Source organism: Musa acuminata, chromosome BXJ2-10 (genome assembly GCF_036884655.1).
Source record: "Musa acuminata AAA Group cultivar baxijiao chromosome BXJ2-10, Cavendish_Baxijiao_AAA, whole genome shotgun sequence".
NCBI classification, from domain to species: domain Eukaryota; kingdom Viridiplantae; phylum Streptophyta; class Magnoliopsida; order Zingiberales; family Musaceae; genus Musa; species Musa acuminata.
This window is the reverse complement of record NC_088347.1, coordinates 4,738,953-4,759,138: the sequence shown is the minus strand read 5'-3', so window position 1 is coordinate 4,759,138 and position 20,186 is coordinate 4,738,953. Positions and strand designations below refer to the sequence as shown.

Below are 20,186 nucleotides of genomic sequence, written 5' to 3'. Positions count from 1 at the left end.
CAATCCTAACATAGAATCTATTCCTAAAAGTTGTGAACATCTAATGCCCTTCAACACTAAGATACTTCATCATATCATGACTAGTATAATTCTTCCTAAGCAATACCATCATGATGAAGTGAGTCAATTGGAATTAGGAATTATGTACCTAATCATGAAAGAACGTGACATTTGTCTTGGCTATCTGATCCAACAAAACATGTTGGAATTATCTACGAAAGATATGATGCTCCCATATGGTGGAATTATTACAAGAATAATGAAAGCTTACGACATTCAAATACCACTAGAAGAAGAAGTAATAAAATCAGATAGATTCAGCATAATAAACAAAAATCTACTTCACCGACTAAGATGTCACTATAGAAACGGTAACTGGGTTAGAATGCCTAGAAGAACTGATCCCCCTCAACCTGAACCTGAACCAGAGCCGGAAACCCCAGTCTTTAGGAGTACCCACTCTCCTCCGATCTGTCCCTTTGAGGAAACACATCCGGTTGAGCAAACTCACACATCATCCATCGAAGATATCGGGATTCGGATGGACCGATTTGAACAAAGACAAGAAAGGCTTGAACTTCGACAAGATCAAATCCTAACCGAGCTGCAGCAAATCCATCGACAATTTGACTCTTTACTTAGGCACTTTAATCTTCCACCTCATGAATAAGCTTGTATGAACATATGATGTTTTTGATATGACATGTTGTAAACTCCTTATGATATTCATGAAAGACTTTGTCTTTATGGTTACCTGATATGCTGTACATATGTTACCCTGATATGGTTATCCTTGTTTGTGTAAGCATATTTGCAAACATCTCTTGTTGTTTATCTCGGTTTTTGCACTGAAACTAAAAAGGTTTAAAAAGCCTATGCCTTGAAAAATATGAAGCAACATACTAATGTAAGTTGTTAAGTCAGCAGTATGACATTGATATGGTTGCTATTACTAATATGATTACTATGATATCAAACAAAAATTTGCATCGTACGAGCTGATATCTCACCATGTGATGCAATGCTACAAAAATCTTGCTATGCAATATGATACAATGCTACACTTGCTGAAATAAAAATCTTGCTATGCAGTATAATACAATGCTACACTTGCTGAAATAAAAATCTTGGTAGAATACTGCACTTGAAATGATTGTGTTACTATATCAAAAGCTCAACACTCAAAAATCAAACACATTGATATTAGACCTCACTCTATACGAGATCATGTCACTAATCATGATGTAACCGTAGAGTTTATTGATACCAAACATCAACTGGCTGATATCTTCACAAAACCCCTATGTGAAGAACAATTTGATTACATACGAAGAGAATTAGGAATGTTGATGTGTCCGAATACTTAAACTAGTTAAAATTATTTTTCGGATGTTATTACTATTACATGCCTTGACAACGCTTGATCAAATAACATGTTGCAAATTATGTGACAAATACTTTTAACCAAATGCATGTAAGAAGTTCATTTTTCGATGTGATGTTCCCGTACACTCTTATGAAAACTCTTTGGAAAATGACTTTCCTCCGTCAAGCAAAAACAATAAAGAGATATATGTGTCATGACTTCCTTTATATGCTTGATAATGCTATCATGCTTTTTGTTGATGACAAAGGGGGAGAAACATATGAATTGATAAACACTATGTCATAACTGAACTGCCATAATCATATGTCATAGTTGCAAATACTTGAGTGATGCTATAAACAATGTTATGCCATCCTTGCATCACCAAGAGATATGTGAACATGTGCTATAGTTTGCATCATATCTTAATTTGATATTCTATATTGTGAAGCAAATGCAAACTTGCTAGAAAATCTCAAATGTGAGCATCATGTAAAAAGTCCTTCGTAGCTTTATATGATTACATGATGAATGGTTACAAACACTATCATACAAACTTGATGATGTATGTCATGCCTTGACATAATTCTTGAAGAGATACATCATGATGGGCATCATGATGGGAGCATTGATAAGTTTAACTGATCTAACTTATCAATACGTCACTTGAATTCTTAGGTCTTGAATTCAAGGTTGACTTATCTCAACTATGGCATTTAGATAGGGGGAGTTAAGGACAACTCCTTTATCAATTGATTGTCATCATCAAAAAGGGGGAGATTGTTGAATCTCGGGTTTTGATGATGAAGTCAATTGTCATTTGTTATCTAATCTATGTGTTGAGATAAGTGTGCAGGATTAACTACGACAAAGAGTAAGACAAGCAGCAGGTGTTGCCCCGGAGTCAAGATCAGGATCACGTTGGGAGTTCGAGAGTTCGACGGAAGTTCGGACGGTCGTCGGAGGTTCAGCGTGAACAGATCCGAGAAGTCCAGAAGCTTGCCAAGCGAAGCTCGTCGGAACTCGCCAAGTGGATCGTCGCAAGTCCAGGAGTATGCCGGATGTCCGCAGAAGGATCACCGAGGGTTATCGGTTGATCGACGGAAGTTTGCCGGAAACTCGCCGGAAGAAGCGATTGACGCATCGGAGCAAAGCTGCAGAAGTTGTCTTAGAGTTAATCGTAGTTAGCACGATGATTAAGCATGAAAATGGGAGGTGATCCCATTAGCTTAATCTTGGGGCAATTGGGCCCCTGAAAAGATTCAAAGTGGGCCGAATGGAGTGAACCATTCGGACCCAGATTGCACCAGGAGGTGCAACCGCCCCAGCCAGGAGGTGCAACCGCCTGGGCTGTGGGGTTGGGAGGTGCAACCGCCCCAGCCAGGAGGTGCAACCGCCTGGGCTGTGGGGTTGGGAGGTGCAACCGCCCCAGCCAAGAGGTTGCACCGCCAGAGCTCAAGTTTCGAGCTCTGCCAGGCGATGCAACCACCGAGCTCAGTCTTCGAGCTCTGGCAGAGAGGTGCATCAGCCTGAGCTAAGTCTCGAGCTCTGCCAGGTGATGGATTCACCAAGCTCAGTCTTCGAGCTCTGGCAGAGAGGTGCATCAGCCTGAGCTCAGTTTCGAGCTCTCCCAGGTGATGCAACCACCGAGCTCAGATTTCGAGCTCTGCCAGGTGATGCAACCACCAAGCTCAGTCTTCGAGCTCTGCCAGGTGATGCAACCATCGAGCTCAGTCTTCGAGCTCTGGCAGAGAAGAGCAATCGGCTGAGCTCAGTCTTCGAGCTCTGCCAGGCGGTGCCACCTCTCCAGTTGAGAGGTGCAACCGCCTGATCCCAGAATTCTGGGATTTGATCGATTTGATCGTTTTGAGCTCGAATTTTGAATTGGGTTGGGGCCTATAAATACCCCACCCATTCAGCACTGAAAAGATATAGACCAATACCGAAATCTTGATCTTTTCTGTGATTCTAAGAGCTCAAAAGTGTTGTAAAGCCTTTAAGTCTCCTCCTTCTGTTCTTCAAGTTTTCAATTGTAAAGTGAGGAGAGAAAGGTCTGTAAAGGTTGTCTCCTAAGCCTGTCAAAAGGAGAGAAATTGTAAGAGGGAAGTTTGGCCTTCGCCCATTGAAGGAAGGCACCTAGTTGACGTCGGCAACCTCATCGGTGGAGGAAGCCAAAAGTGGAGTAGGTCAAGGCTGACCGAACCACTCTAAATCTCTGGTTTGCGTTTATTTTCGAGCACTTTATCATTACTGCAAACCTCCCTCATCACTACTGCTCTCTGCGCTTTCACGAACAAATTCTAAGTGCTGTTCTTCCAAATCTGCACTCAGACGTAAACTCGTATTTTCATACAGTACAGTTTACGTTTACGTTTGATTCTGCAGAACTGTTTTTCGTGCTTTTACGAACGAGCCTTTTTGCAGTTTACGCTTACATTTTAATCCTATTAATAACTGCAATCTGTCCTCTGTGATTTTACGAACGAGTTTCAACATTTAGACGCAAAACTGCATTCAGACGTAAATCGGCTTTCCTCGCTCAATCGTCAGATTTCAGTTCACGTTTACATCTTGATTTCAACTGCATACTGCCTTCTGCGAGTATACAAACGAGTTTCAAAGTTTAGACGTAAATCTGCGTTTAGACGTAAATCTGCGTTTAGACGTAAAACTGCGTTTAGACGTAAATCTGCGTTTAGACGTAAAACTGCGTTTAGACGTAAATCTACGTTTAGACGTAAATCTGCGTTTAGACGTAAATCTGCATTTAGACGTAAATCTGAGTTTAGACGCAAAACTGCGCTTAGACGCAAAACTGCGCTTAAACGCAATCTGCGCTTAGACGCAAACTGCACCTAGATACAAACTGCGAATTTGCTTTTGCATCATAATAGTTTTTGAACGAACGCAGCTTTTGGTTTTTAAATTAATATAAGATTTCCGCTGCACTAATTCACCCCCCCCCCTCTTAGTGCTCTCGATCCTAACAGTAGCTAATGCACGTTTTATATCTAGTCTGGTTGTGAAGCAATGAAAGTTATTAGGAAAAAAAAAATTATGATTTGAATGTTACGAAGAAAGTGTAAGACTCAATGATATTGATGGCCTCTATTCATGTAATCATATCTCATTATGACATCCACGTTTAGTTATCACCTAAATAAAGAGTACTAAATTAAAGTTTAACACTACTTATCACCCTCAAATCGATAGTCAATAAAAAAATATATATTAGATCCCTCTCATATCATTAAACACGAGACAATAGTATTGATAAAGATTTATCTTATATGGAAGAGCTTACTAAGATAATTGATAAGAAAGAAAAGACCCAAAGATATAACATCACTCTTCTAGTAAAAGTGATTTGGAAGCACCAATTTATTGATAAAACTACTTAGGAGCTAGACGAAAAAATGAAGAAAGCTTATCCTATCTTTTCAACGATGGAAACATGATAAATTTAAATGACTGAAATTTTTTTTTATCTAGATATGTTAGTAATATAAAGATCTATTTTGAATTGTTTACAAGGACTTAATTATAAATCTAATAACCTATTTATAATTGTGAGGATCTATTTGTAAATATACATAATATAAAGATTGAATTGTAAAAAATACAAAAAAACAAATCTTTGAATCTGATCTCTCTCCCGTTCAATTTTCAAGATTTATAACATATCCTTATTCTATACTTATTTTAGCCAAAAACTTATTTTATCGGACTACCCAAACTTCTATTTTAATTAACCCTATAAAATCTACAAAATAGAAACAATAATTATTAACCTTTCGATACTAAATTACTTGTAACTGAATTACTTATAACTGAAATACCTACCTAAACTTCTATTTGAATCTAAATTTACAAAATAAAGATATTATTCTCTGACTTTTTTTTACTATATTACTTGTAATACTCTATATAAAATTCTAATTTGTATGAAACATAATTTTTTAAAAACTAAACTATTTTTAAAAAAAAACAAAAGAGTGATCAATTATATATGTTATTATCTATGATCCTCCGTTGATGTGAGACAAGGTTTAAAAACCCCCTCAAATGTCCTAAAAAACCTCATGATCACATTTTAACATATCACATGGGCAAAAATTGATGATAGGTACAACAGCTGCAATTTGGTCAGTCATGAATGCGCGCATAGTTAACTGGATGCCTCACCAACTATTATTACACAGCATCACCTCTTCTTACCACCTTTTCTTTGTTTCTTGAAAGCCAGTCCCTTCAAAGAGAGTGCACTAGATGCACTGTGTCCTTCCAGCTTCTTTGTTAGCTTCATGACGCTTGCCATTCCCTTCCGTGCAACAGCCCTGCTTTCCACCCTACGATTGAGCAGCTTTCTGTCAAGAGGCCAATATGCATACGGCTCCAGCTTGTCCTTCCTCTTCACATCACCACCTGCCTTTTTGTTGGTATACTCACTACCCGGGTGAGCCCAACCAGAATCTGAAGTCTTCTGTCGCTTCTTCTGAGTTTTTATCAAAGAACTTGGAAGGGAACGGCTGTCCATGTGCCTCCTTGCATCTGAGTCTTTATCTGGGAAGAGGTTCTCCTTTTTAGGTTTACAACCATCCTCACGAACAATAAGACGGCCATCAGCATCGATTTCTGGCTCATCCAAGGAGGTTTTCCTTCTTTTGAGGTGAGCTGAGGATCGTAGGGCTAATCTTGTCTTTTGCCGGTCTAGCAGGTCAAGTGGATCACCTTCGGATTGGTCAAACAAATCTTCTGGCAAACTCTTAGCTGTTTTACGTTTTCGGATTGACCTACAATCAGAATTTTCACTATAAGAGCATTCCAATGTAGTGAACAAATAGTAAGATCATTTCTTCCAAAACCTTATTTTAGAAACAATTCCAGCTATAGAGAAAGCACAAGCACAATAACATGTTTGCCTTATAGAACAATAGAAAAGACAACAAATGGCTCCATATAATAGCAAAGAAATTTTATCATGCAGGCAATAACACCCTGTTTTCTCACATATTTTATTACTGACAATGATATCAAACAATAAAATTAAGAATCATCCATACCCTATAGATGAAGACCCAGAAGCAGGACCAGTGAAAGCTCTTCTGTGTTGACCAGAAAATGTTTTAGCCACAGCTAATTCTGCATCACTATCGTCACCTGTGTCTTCATCTCCAAAATCGGAAAATAGACGACTGTGATTCCATTTCCTGTGGCTGAAAATTTAGTAAAATAGGAAACATCAGAATACTTAGAAAGGCTAACAGAAGAGGATAGTTTTAAGCACCCAAAGAAACAAGAAATGCAGTTTTTGCTATAGTACAGTTGTCCACAAGTATCAGATTTGTTTCCTCAATGAATGTAACTATAAACCTCTTACAAGACATGAAAAAGAAAATACAATGGAACTTAATAACTAGAGCATCACACTATCTAGTCATGAAAAACATGTGTCATCAAATCGTAATTACAAAGATGGCAATGACAGAAACTTGGTTTAAGGACATTCAACACAATATCAGCTAACATTCTACCCATTCTCAATGTCACATAAAGCATCAGAAAATCGCAGCGAGCAATTGTATATCAAAACATGACGCTTGAATTATTCATGAAACCAACTATAGAAATATACTGACCAAGCTTGTCACCTGGTCACAGAACTCCGAGGTATGCTTCTTGTAAACAAATTAGTTGATAAGACATGCCAATATGTACATCTATCAGATGAAGATATTATTCATAGAATAAAAACATAATGGTAAAAATATCGAGGGAGCGTCAGGAGTCTTGTATGATTATCGGATACCTTTGAGATTAAAAGAAAAATTTTATAAGACAATTGTGAGACTAACAATGCTTAATGGATCTGAGTGTTAGGCAATTAAAAAAAACATATACAAAAAATATGTTGTCAAGATAAAAATATTGAGATGGATGTGTAGAGTTACTAGGAAAAATAAGAAAAAAAATATTTTTATTCGTGAACAACAAGATATTGTTTCGATAAAAGATAAGATGAAAGAAAATCGTTAAAGATAGTATAAGAATGTGCTAAAGAGACCTCCGGATGTAGTAAGTGGAAGAGATAAGATAATTAATGTTAGTGGTACGAAGAGAGACAAATAAAAACCTAAAAAAACTTTAATAGAAACTATAAATAAGGATCTAAGTACTCTGAACTTAACTAAGCACATAGCTTTTTACAAATCTCAATGACGACAAAAGATCCATGTAGCCGACCCCAAATAATTTGGACTTATGGCTTTATTGTTATTATTGTCGTGGTAGTATTTGTGCTTGTCCATGCTCTGGTCTGATCATTTAATCATTTAACTGGAGTTCTGAATAAAATTTAATTGAGTAAATTCTCACAAAATATCAGAGAAAGTATATCCACTTCAAAATTCCTTGGGACTAACCTCATAAATATTTAGTATCCATGTTGATGTCTTTGGGGATGATAATTATTTAAAAAAGAATGGTATACCTTTAACTACAAGAAACTTGGAACAAATCAATGGGTTTAATAAAGAACAAACATGCAGAACAAAAAGGTATGAATTCACAAGTTACAATTACCACAAAAAATAATTTTTAGCATTATATTACCTAGAGATGGTTGTTCGGGAAGTGACAGATTCCCCATCCTCGGATTCCCCATCATCAGATTTGGCATTTCGCTCTTTTCTCTCCTTAATCTATCATGAATCCCAAGATCAAGATGAACACTTTGGAGTCTCAAAACAATAAGGAATATCATGATTTACCTTTCGAATGTTGGTCAATAGTTTCATGTGGCCTTCAGGCATAACTTCTTTCACAGCATCAAAACCACATTTTCGCACAAGCATTTCAAGCAGTAACTTAATCTGACAAGTGATAACATGAAAATGAGAACAGGATAGTTAAGCATCTTATATAAATTCAGTTTCCTTGGACTCAATTATATAGTATTGACAAAACGAGGCTAACGATATAGTGTCTCTATATCTTTATTCCTTGTACTCAACTATATAGTATAGACATAAGGAGGCTAAAGATATAATGTCTCTCTGATGTGCAAATACTGTGAACCAAGATATATCACTATCAATCAAAAAAGTTGCAATTGAGTAAATATCCATTTGTCAGAGTCCAACCTGATAGGCTTAATAGAATAATAACTAACAGGATGAACCTTAAACCAAGTAACCCAAAATGCTTATGCCCAGGTCACTACTAGTTGATTACAACTCATCAAATCTTATATACCTACATCACCCAACACTGGCAACTAGGGTATATCATGTGCAAGTAATGTGAGCAAGCCAACATACTACATCCATAACAAAATTGCAGTTGATTATATATGCATTTGTCACATTTTAACTGCATAGGCCTACTAGAATAATATTTTTTGACAGAATAAACCTTAATCCAAGTAGGCCTGACACTTGCGCCCAGGTCACTAGAAGACGACTACCATTCACGGGATCCTATTTACCTATGTAGCCCACCAATAACAACTAATGTTGGTTAAGCATTAATTACAATCATAAAACGTATAGTTTAATAATTGTGCCAACCTTGTCAAGTAGATCATCACTGTATTTTTGATAAATGGCTCAGTCATGATGGGATGGTTCTAAATTTCTTCATGGTCACATAAATTACATGGAGAAAAATGAAGAAAATACCTTGGCCTTGAAATGATTCTTGGCATCATCTTGCCATCTCAGGAGTCCTTCAACCATCGTCTTCAAGTGCATCTGCAAGCCATCAGCTTTGGATTTTACCACCAATACCTTGATGAGACCTAAGTTGGCCTGCAGTATGTACAGAATGGAACTGAGTATCAGAACAGCCCAGTTTTAGTTCATATAAAAGTTGATGCAGGGTACAAGAGATACTTTGGCAATTTCCTGGTTCCTTCTTTGCAGGAGAAGAAATGCAGAGGGAAGCAAGTTGTAAGCTGCACCAATGAGATCTGAGAACTCAAATGCCAAACGAGCTAACCCTTTTACTGCAGCACTGATCATATGTGGTGTTTCACCAGCAAGACCGCCAGCTATCTGAATTGAAGATAAGGACAATTAAGTTACAAATAAAGCATAGAACCCCCTTGAGAATTTGAAAAAGCTACAGTGTTTTACTATTATCTACATTGATGACTCAAGCATTTTTTTACAATAAATTAAGTAAATGCTTGAGGAGAAGAAAGGCTTTAATTACCAAGTTAAAAAGTTGTAGAAGGTTATCTTTTCCCCCTCCATCATCTTCATAAACATGACCAATGTTAACAAGCAAGTTATAAGCTCTGTTTCTTGTCTTTTTATTGGCCTGTAGGACAAAACCAATAAAATGTTGCAAAGTTTGTCCATTAGCTGAACAACTTTTCACAAATTAAAAAGGTATTTATTGTCAGAAAAAGTAAAAATCCCTTGAAATACAACCAGCAAGGAGCAATGAAAACAATAAAGTCAGAACCATGTACATAGATTTCTTGAATGTATATTTCATATAGTGAGATGAAGTAATAAAAATAACAAGTCAGACCAACAATACATACATAGCATTGTGCCTAGTAAATGACTGAAAGCTCTTAGCAATTACCAAATGTTCCTCAACAACATTTTTGCTCATATTCAATCCAAAGAACATGCTCATAAGTATTAACTAAAATGATCCATGGCCAAAAGATTTGGCTTCCATTTACACCAACTGCCAGATGGAAACACCTCAGTTGATTTTGGTGGTTCAAGTTCAGTATTGAACAGATCAAAAAGCAAACAATTAAAAATCAGGAAAACTAGGAAGAAAAGGAAAACAGGGGAAGAGAAGAATAAGGGTCAAGTTCTATGCATTAAAGAATGTGCATAACCTAGTAATATATATTAACAAACAATGATCAAACAAGAGTTAAAAAGATCTCAGAATCATGAGGAACTACAAGGATCATTGACAGAAAGTAACCAAAACTCAGAACCAATAGAAACTATGAGAAAAAATATCACAACTTAAGACCTCCTTGTCGCCATTGCCAAAAGGAAGTTAACAATACTCTCTTGGTATGCCAAAAATGAGGTACTTTGTTAGTCCAAAAATTAACTCCATCAACTCGAACAAATCATATCAATTTTCATCACCTTCATTGTACAACTCATAAATATTTTAAATGGCCCATGATAACCTCTAAGCTGTAGTAAATTAAATGTCAAAACAAACAGCTACAACCAATTAATGAACATTGGTAGCCCAAAAAATGATACTACATTGTCCAGTTTTCTTTACATCTAAATTAATTATCCCTATATATTTAAAAGTCACATCTCATGAACCTTCAATTACCAAGATAGACACCACTAAGGGGCTACAGCATGCTTATGACAAGAGCAGATTTTTTGCAAACTCATATTTGAATAACATAAATGTTGTATTAAATTATATGTTTAATTAAACAGTACACAGAAATGCTCATGCTCGTATATACCACTTTTAGCAAGCAAAACCACAAATTTACCTCTTTTAAAGCAAGTATTATTTCAGTGATAAAAGCGCTGATGATATCCCTCCTTTTATGATCAAACAAATCCTATAAAAAAATAAGACATCATTTTCAGTTCATATTCTGAAAAAAACCAGCTGACAACATCCAGAAGCATCAAACATATATTTCAAATCAGCAATTCTAGCTTGCAATAAAACCCATCACAGACCTTTGATATGTAGATAATCAATGTATACAAGCAATCAAGTCTATGACGTTTAGCTGCAAAGTGGCAAAAAGGTAGTGACGCAATCATCAACTCAAGTAGTTCCTCCAGATTATTTGAAAGGATGTGGCCACGTTCCTAAAAATGTAAGCAGGTTGATATCAGTAAGTAATATAACTGACTTCCCAAGTCCCAGAATTTTCTAATAAACCTGAAAAAATCAAGACATCATAATACCTTCAGTATAATCGAGAGGATTTTATATGCTTTCTTTTGTAAAATCCCTTCTTCATCCTACAATACATACGAACATATATAACACAAGTTTGAATAGGATTAATAACAAAAACAATTGGTACAACTATGATGCACCTGGAAAGCAGGCTTAATAGCGCTGAATAACAAATCAATCTCTTTATCACCTAGACCAGGCAGAAGTGAAACTGCCAAGTCCAATAGGAGGGCCCTGCAATCAGATGAAGTGTAAAACATCCGCTTATTGCACAAGCTGATCAAATCAATAGGAAAAATTTAAAGAGCTAAATACTTCATAAACAAAAATCCAAAAAGAACATGAATACAATAAACACCTTTCATGTGAAAGTGATGCTTCGTTTGAGGAACTATCAGTTAGCATTGTACCAGAACAATTAAGCTGATTCATTTTAACTGCTTCCTTAGTGACCTTCAACAGTTTATGCATGGTAGCCATGAAGACCTTCTTCACTACCTTTTTGTCCGATATCAATGCAAAATCATGGATCATTGCCTTGAAAACAAAAGATAAGCCTGTTATTTCCTTTTCCAATGCAATCAAAGGACAAGCACAATATGATTCACCATTGATAACGATAACACAAATAGCAGCCAATAGAGCACTCTTTTCACTTCAAAATTTCAAAGCAAGGTTTAAGCTTCTTCGATGTAGGCAAACGAAAGTTTGTTCTTACGAATAATCAGGAGGGTCATCTGCTATTTAATAATCTTGTTACAACATCAAGTCACCATAACATTCAGCATCATTAGCATGTGCAGAAACATCCAAATAATAAAAAGAAGAAAAAAGAGATACGGAGAGAGATTGTATCATCATTCTTACTTTTAAGTGTGTGTGTGTGTATATATATATATATATATATATCACAAGGATTATAAACAGAACTATGCAAAAAAACTTGCAGAAATTTTGGTTCAAAAACATGACATTTCAGAGTTGGCAGATTCAATTATTTCCTTGTTAAGGCAAAAATGTAAATTTTATGGACCTGAATCACATTAAACACTTCTTATAAAACAGATAAATACCTGCAGGCAACCACCACTGTCTTTCGAACACGTCAAGAATGTCTCTGATAAAACTGAGAAAAACTCAGGAGCAAAAGATTGTATTGCCTTCAGATTTTCCTCTGATTCACTTTTACTATAATGATCCTCTTCTGTCGTTGAAGGGCTTATTTTATCATCAGGTCCAGTGGACTTATTAGAAATTATGTCATTGTTTTGGCGAATCAAAGTCTACAAAAATAGACAACAATTGAAGTGAAGCAAGAAGGACGAAGTAGTATACTTCTGATTTAAGGAAAAAACAAAGGTGTACCTGTAAGCTGCAACATATTATCCCACGCAAGTCAGGTTCTTCACGGAGTGCATTGCATAACTCTTCCTGAATAACCTTAAAACCACTTGAAGTATCCACAGGATAATTGCAAAATGCAGGCAACAAGGACCATAAGGCATATACAAGACCTTTTGCACTCCTAGCTGAGAAAATCAATCCCTCCTTCTCAAGCTTTTTTCATTATAAAGTTATATTAACATATGTCAAAACTAATGATAATAATAGAAAAAAAGACCATGATGGGGATTTATGTGAGAGGGGAAGACCTACCTTGTAGGACTTCTGCTTTATGTCTTTAGCCAGAACTAATATGTGTTCAGCGAAAAAACTTAAACGAGCACCAGCCACATGTTGCTTTAATATTGGAAGTAGCCAAACATTAGCATCAGAGACATCTGCATCCAAGTTGAGTGGCAGGATGCTGAGAAAATTCTCAGGCCCCATTGTACTAACAGCTGACCCAACACATTCATGAAGCTGCAAGTTGACAAGGAATTGACTAAGAAAAAAACCAGACGAATCACCTTTATCGACTTAGGCCAGATACTTTACTACTAAAATCATGTAGAACAATCATTTCAAACATGAATTGCTGTAAAATATGAAATTAAGCACTGAACTGACAAGGAGGCAACTACTAGACTAAGCAGTTAACATTTAGCATAGACTGATTTTTAGCAAGGCTCTGAGATACTAAAAAATCAAATTACATAGATGAAATAATAAAGAAAATGAATACAATCCAACAATTATATAACTAAAGCACTGATTAACATAAACAAATGGAAGCAAGAAGATTCAATATGTTATATCTAAAGCATACACAAAATAAAAGTTCGCATAGATATTCAATGAGCAGAGTTGAGCTTCATAGACATCAATGAGTACGATGATAAGGCCATCATAATCAGTTAAAATAGTTACAATACTTAAAAATGAAAAGTGAAAAGATCCTCAAAAGTGGTTCAAGGTAATTGATAAAAACAATGTCTATAAACATTATGCAACCAAAGAAGCCTCTACAATTTTTGCTAGTTAATAAGATAGGCAGAAAAACATGAATGCTACTTAAGGATGGTCAATCAACAGGTCCTAGAGAGGATCCTGAGGTAACAAAGAGAAAAATCCCAGCAAACCAACTAGAGTAAACAATCAGACAATTGCACAATTTGGTGCCCACTCAGAGAAGAAAGATACATGCCACCACAAGAATAAGTTCTGGAGTCATAATTGAATGAATGCATTTATCATGAAGGTCAAAAGTCAATCTTCACCACATCTCTATGTGATATTTACAACAAATTAAAGTGCTATGCAGATTAATCAAGTATAGAAGGTAATACAAAAGGCATTCTCAATGTGCAAAGGCTCCTGCCAATGCACATTTGAAGAAGGTCAATGCATGCAGCCTAACCTCAAAATATAGAAAGGTTGTTTCTGCGACTTGAATACCAACCTCACAAAAGAGCAGCTTTACAACAACTTATTGCTGTACAAAGGCCCGCCATGTTATAGGAGGTAATATACTCATATATCTAAACATTAGAAACATAATAACTTTGACTGATACGATAATTTCACAAGGAAATCAAGAAAGAAAAATAATACAAATTGTGATGGTATTGTCGGTTTCACTAGGAAATCCCAATCTAAGGCTTACAAGGCTAGGATGCATGTAAATGTTTCAAGTACCTCAAATATCATATTTTGTTCACAAAATTTGGAACATTTTCCACCACAATGGCATAATCAACAAGCAAGAATAAAGTTAGAATTCACACCATCTTCTAAAGTACAACTTACTCTAACAATAATCATGTCAAGACTCCCAACTGCCAATAGATTTATTAAATTCAATATTCTAGTTCAACCCATATGCCCTTTATGCCAAACTCATCCTGAATCTATTGATTGTCCCTTCTTTTATTGTTCCTTTTATATTAAGCTTTGGGATTATTGGCAAGTGAATCTACAATTCTCCTTTGAATACAAATCCACATGGATATTAGTAGACTAGTTAAAAGAAGGTACAACTAGTTGAAAGAAGGTACTAACAAGGGGAAGGGAAAAGTTCTGCAGATTGCCATAGCAAATCAACTCCGGTTCATTTGGAAAATGCATAATAATACTCTATTTATCCTCCTTAGCAAATCTTCCATTAAATGGGCATGCCTCAAACTATGGCTCATACTGGCTACTATGTCAGAACAACACTATCTGAAGGAGAAGTGTTGTGCAATACTCTGCTTAATTTGCAAAAACCATCTCTAGGATGGTATAAACTTAATATTGATGGATCCTTTATTTTGTAGGAAGGAGGTGCAGGATTCATCTTTTGTAATCATATTGAATACTGCTCTCTGCAGCAGATCTTCAATATCTAGGCAACAAATCCGCTTTACAATGCAAGGCTTTGGCTGTCAAGATGGGACTTCAATTTTGCAATTGCGAAAGGGTTCTATCAACTTCAAATTGAAACTAATTCAGTAACACTAAAGGAACTTCTAAGATGTATAAACATGCACCATGGTTAATCGACGAAGTACTTGTGGATACTAAGCATCTCCTTTTGCAAATCCCTTCATACTCTCTATTACATTGTTTAAGGGAATGTAATCAAGCAGCACACTGGACTGCTGTTAAAGCAAGGGTTGATAGATGTAATGTTGTATGGGAGGCAGAATGCATTCCTCCTGAATTGTCTGTACTACTCCAAAATGAGTTACAAAAGTCATTTGGTAGAATTATGAAGTCTTGATAGATTTCTTTTTGGGGAAACATAATCATGTCAATCTGTGAACAAAATTAAGACTAATAACTCTGCTAATAAAAAAAAATATTGCTTATGACTATATTGCAAATAAACAGAAGTGCACCTGCTTTCTGAAAGAGAAATCCTCATCTGATAAGTTCTGCATATCTGCAAGGCTTTTAACAGCTCCAGCCATTAGATAGTATGAAGATTTTCCTGAAAATTTCCCATCAGGACCATCAGATCACAAACAAGTGTATCAGTAAGAAGTAAGCTCCATCAAGAACAAGTTCAGTTCACAACACGAATTGTAACTGCTTGCACCATCAGAATATTATTATGCAGCTTCCATCTAACGTTAGCAAATGGTCCAATGAATGAAATTATTTTTAAGGACAATAATTTAGATTAACAACATTACACTGATGTCAAACTTAAGACATCTTCCTCCAGCTCATAGATAACAATCTATAGCATACACTATGGATAAACTGTGATATCCTTACACAAGGGAAGTAATGAGCGTTGTCATTTTGAACCTCAATGATAGTGATGGTGTCTAACAACAGCTAATGGATAAGAATTTTCCCATAGCTTAACTATATTTTGCAACCATTACTGAGTCATCACATGAACATTCTAATTGGTATTAGAGACCACGAAGAAAACTATAAGTCTATCCACAACCAGGAGTTGCAATGAAATTCCCAGTCCAGCAGTTCTAATTATATGGGCAACAATAATTTATTATGTAATAAGTTTTAGTGCCACGTGCATATACCATACTAAAAATAAGAACCACAAAACATGAACAAATTAATTGGCTATGGTCTGTTAGAGACAGTTCATGTAAAGGCATGTGTGCACTCAACACATACCATAAGATGTGTCATAGGAAACGTAGAGCATACGCTTGTCCCATTCATCTGTCCACAATTGGGCATGGACTCAATGCAGCATCATGCCCAACACAACACTCCATCAGCATAACAAGGTCATGGTCAGCAATCCACTCCGTGTTTCATGAGCTCCATGGTTCATCACTCAATGAAGTGATAATCTTAAAGTTGATAAATGGCATGTTTATGTTTTACATCATTCCTCAAAAATAAATGCAAAACAACCGCACAACATAAAATTGATCAACAAAATCAGTGTCAAGTTCTTTGCAAGCTAATACCTAGTTGAATGAATGTTGTTGAAAGAACCTGGAACGACATGTCCCAAACAGCATTGTAGCGATAACCAAGGAAGCCTTCAATGGTTGCGCATATTTTTTCAATGATAGTAGGTCCAGACTGCCTCAGCCCTCCATCTGCAGCTTTTATTTTAACAACACCTTGCTCAATAAGGGTTTCATCAATGCAAGTACATATTAAACCCTTTAGGGCCTCCATAGCAGCAACTATAGCTTCCTCATGCTCACTGGCTAAAATATCTGTTGCACAATAAAATAAAATAATATAAAGATTATATATGTCCATTGGAATACTTATTGCAAATTGACATTAAGAACTTGAAAACTACAAACCTCCAAGAGCATTAAATATGAGAGGAAGTTTCACAACACATATTTCCTTGTTTAGATGATAAACCTTTCTCGTACCCAAATGTAACAAGTGTGCTGTTGATGCCATCTGATCTGCTGACTTCTCCTTATCAGATACAGACAATGCTATAAAGGATAACAAATCTTCTAATAACTCAGGAGCAACATCTGCAGTTGAACTGCTGCAAAGAACATGCAGAACCTCCATTATACATCTTGTTACAATCGACTGCCGCAGCTCCAATAGGTTTTTTAAGTACTTCAGTATTGTATTTGTGTATTTCTTTGACATAAGGGGAAGACAACCCTTCATGGCATTTAAAATACATAAGACCTGCATAGCTCCTTTAGACCCCTCGGAAGAAGCTGATTCTGAAGAAGTTCCACCGGCAAGCAACAGAGACCTCTCAAAGATGGCTGTGATACTTTCACTTGCCGACAACAAAACTGTCTTATTTTGGAAACTTCTTAGCACATCACTCAAACACGAGTGACACTCCTTCCTTACCTGCAATACATCTAATTAACTAGTATCCATGTACATTTTGCATGTTTGATACAATATATTAACAATCCTTCTACAAATATTGACAGTCATTATGCACGATAAATTGATGATAGCTGAATCCAAATGAAGACCAATGCTCAGAAAAAATGCAAAAATTTGACTACAATAAGAGGAGAAGAATCGGAGCTCGCTGAGTTACCTTGAGCCGCTGAGCCGTGACAAAGCTTAAAAGAACCGCATAAAGAGGCGACAAAGCCGACCAGTTTGTTTTATCTCCTACTGCAAGCAAATAAGATGCGCACCTCAGCCCCGACTTCACACCACCGGGCGGCAGTGAATTGAATCCTAGGATTCGAACCAAGATCTCGGAGACCTCTGTCCACCTACTCAGGATGACGGGGCGGGAGACCCTGGGGAACGCAACGGCGAGGAAGGAGAGCAGTGAGGCAGCGGCGGGGTCGGAGCCGGAAGCGGGATCTCGTGAGAGACGGTCGAGAGAGGAAGCCGTAGCACCGAAGTAGGCAACGGGGGTCAGGGGGATTCCCTGGTCCTTGAGGGCCTGGGCTATGGTACCGACGGCGGCGCACAGATGCTGATGGTCCTCGCGTTTGGAGCCCTGGAAGCGAGCCAGGACGCCAGCTGCGATGTCATCTCCATCAATACCTCCACCGCCGGCCTCGTCGTCGACAGCGAAGAAGACGACGTCGGAATCCATTCGACGAGAAAAGAAACAAAGAAGCCCAACCTCTAGGGTTCCGAGGGAGCGAGACGTTCAACGCGCACATTTATAGATTAAGGATCGCTTCCGATCACGCCGTTCATCGAGTTCCATGCTTTATGATGCACGAATTATTTGATGAACGGTCTGGATGATTGTGAGCCCGGAATTCACAATTATGGACCACTTGATTTAATAATGTTTATAAAAGCGAAATAAAATATAAAGTATTTAATTATCCTAATAGGAAGAAAAATAGGAATATATTTATAATTTATACAATATTAAATTATTTATTTTTGACTAGTTTTGAATTTTTTTAAAAAAATATTATTATATAATTGATAAGGAAATGTTCACACATGCACAACCCAACAATACCTGTCCTTTTGACACACTTAGCATCCTCTTTCATATTCATTAATTGTGACACATTAATCAAGAATTGTTAATGTCACCATGAGGCATCATGTTGTGCCCGGATCAATTGATGAACCCCTCATATTTCTAACATCATATTTATGATAGGCTCGGACGTCGGATCTAACGATCGAAATATGAAGTAACAATTATTGAATCAGCTTATTAAATTTTAAATTTTAATGAAGAAATTAATTTTGATGAATTTAAGAAACTATTGCTATGTCAAGATAAGTGATACAGACTAAGAAACATAAGCATTGAGTCAAAAAATCATGTCGAGCCAAATATCATACATCATATATCATATCGAATGATTGAACATAATATCTAAGATTTAGATAGTGTTAAAGAAAAATAAATTAACATATCAAAAATGAATAATGTGTTGAAAGATTTGTCAATATGCATAATTTTGAATGACATTCCAAAAGAGCAGTTGCCGTGTTTAAGTCTACGAGTTAAATTGGGTCAAATTGAACTATCATTAAGGATGGAATAAACCTTACTAGTCATATAACTTATGACAGATATTGGGCTTGAAATTGTCAAACTAGAGTCTTTACCATGCTAAACGCATGGCTTAACGATCAATGGTATCACTTGATTCAATCGATAGCATCATCAATGCTTTGTCAATAATATTGATGGCAGTAACTGATTGTATTGCTTAGGATGATAATAATACCACCCGGGTCATGATTTTAGTTGTGTTAGAAGTTGCAATGGTAATACCTCCAATACTATAAAATTACAATAATTTTACTGTTTTGACTCTTTTGGAGGTATTTAGCTGCTCCCAAATCTTTCATTTCAAATTCACTACTCAGCTGAATTTTCAAAGTATGGATTTTTGATAAATTTTTAGCTACAATAAGTATGTCATTAATATAAAGCAACAAATATATAAAAGAGCCACCAGTTAACTTCCGGAAGTAGACACAGCTGTCATACATGCTCCTCATGTAACCATGACCCAATATAAAAAAATCAAACCTTATACCATTATCTTAGAGACTGCTTCAATCCGTGCAAGAATTTCTTTAACAAGCAAACATGGTCTTCCTTATCGTCAACTTCAAATCTATGAGGTTGCTCTATGTAAATTTGTTCTTCAAATTTACCATGTAAGAAAGCTGTCTTGACATCAAGTTGCTCAAATTCCAAATCATACATGGCAACTAAAACAAGCAAAACATGAATAGAGCTATGTTTAACAATAGGTGAAAATATGTCATTAAAATCAACACCATGTACTTGATTATAGCCCTTTGCAACCAATCGTGCTTTATACCTTGCATCTTCAACCCCTGGAATACCTTCCTTTCTTTTGAAGACCCATTTGCATCCAACAATTTTCTTACCCGAAGGCGGCTTTACAAGATCCCAAGTTCTATTCTGATGGAGAGATTCAATTTCTTCATTCATCGCAATTAACCACTTAGCAGAATTATCACAAGAAATTGCATCTGAGTAGGTAGTAGACTCACCAACTTCACTTGTTTCTTTTGTAACAAACAAAGCATATGCAACCAAATTTGCATATCTTTGTGATGGTCG

The 20,186-nt window shown here is 36.4% G+C and overlaps 1 protein-coding gene across 1 annotated transcript; it reads right to left on the bottom strand.

The window, feature by feature from the left end:
- Positions 1–5,432: 5,432 nt before the first annotated feature.
- LOC135624257 (uncharacterized) lies at positions 5,433–18,235 on the bottom strand. Its single transcript, XM_065127683.1, has 19 exons — positions 17,688–18,235; positions 16,963–17,488; positions 16,612–16,869; positions 15,556–15,647; positions 12,950–13,156; positions 12,659–12,850; positions 12,367–12,576; positions 11,652–11,830; positions 11,434–11,527; positions 11,299–11,355; positions 11,065–11,199; positions 10,869–10,940; positions 9,581–9,688; positions 9,259–9,420; positions 9,046–9,174; positions 8,137–8,238; positions 7,979–8,067; positions 6,430–6,582; positions 5,433–6,159 (listed from the first exon to the last, which is right to left on the bottom strand). The coding sequence occupies exons 1-19, from the start codon at positions 18,201–18,203 to the stop codon at positions 5,571–5,573; spliced, it is 3,870 nt and encodes a 1,289-aa protein (XP_064983755.1). The 5' UTR covers positions 18,204–18,235; the 3' UTR covers positions 5,433–5,570.
- Between the last annotated feature and the right edge of the window lie 1,951 nt (positions 18,236–20,186).

Bases quoted from the DNA above. Each gene is read 5' to 3' on its own strand.
- LOC135624257 (XM_065127683.1), bottom strand. From the start codon at position 18,203: ATGGATTCCGACGTCGTCTTCTTCGCTGTCGACGACGAGGCCGGCGGT. The intron at 17,489-17,687 runs GTAACTCAGCGA...GATGTATTGCAG, and splicing joins TCACGGCTCAGCGGCTCAAG to GTAAGGAAGGAGTGTCACTC. The intron at 16,870-16,962 runs GTTTGTAGTTTT...ATTGTGCAACAG, and splicing joins CATATTTAATGCTCTTGGAG to ATATTTTAGCCAGTGAGCAT.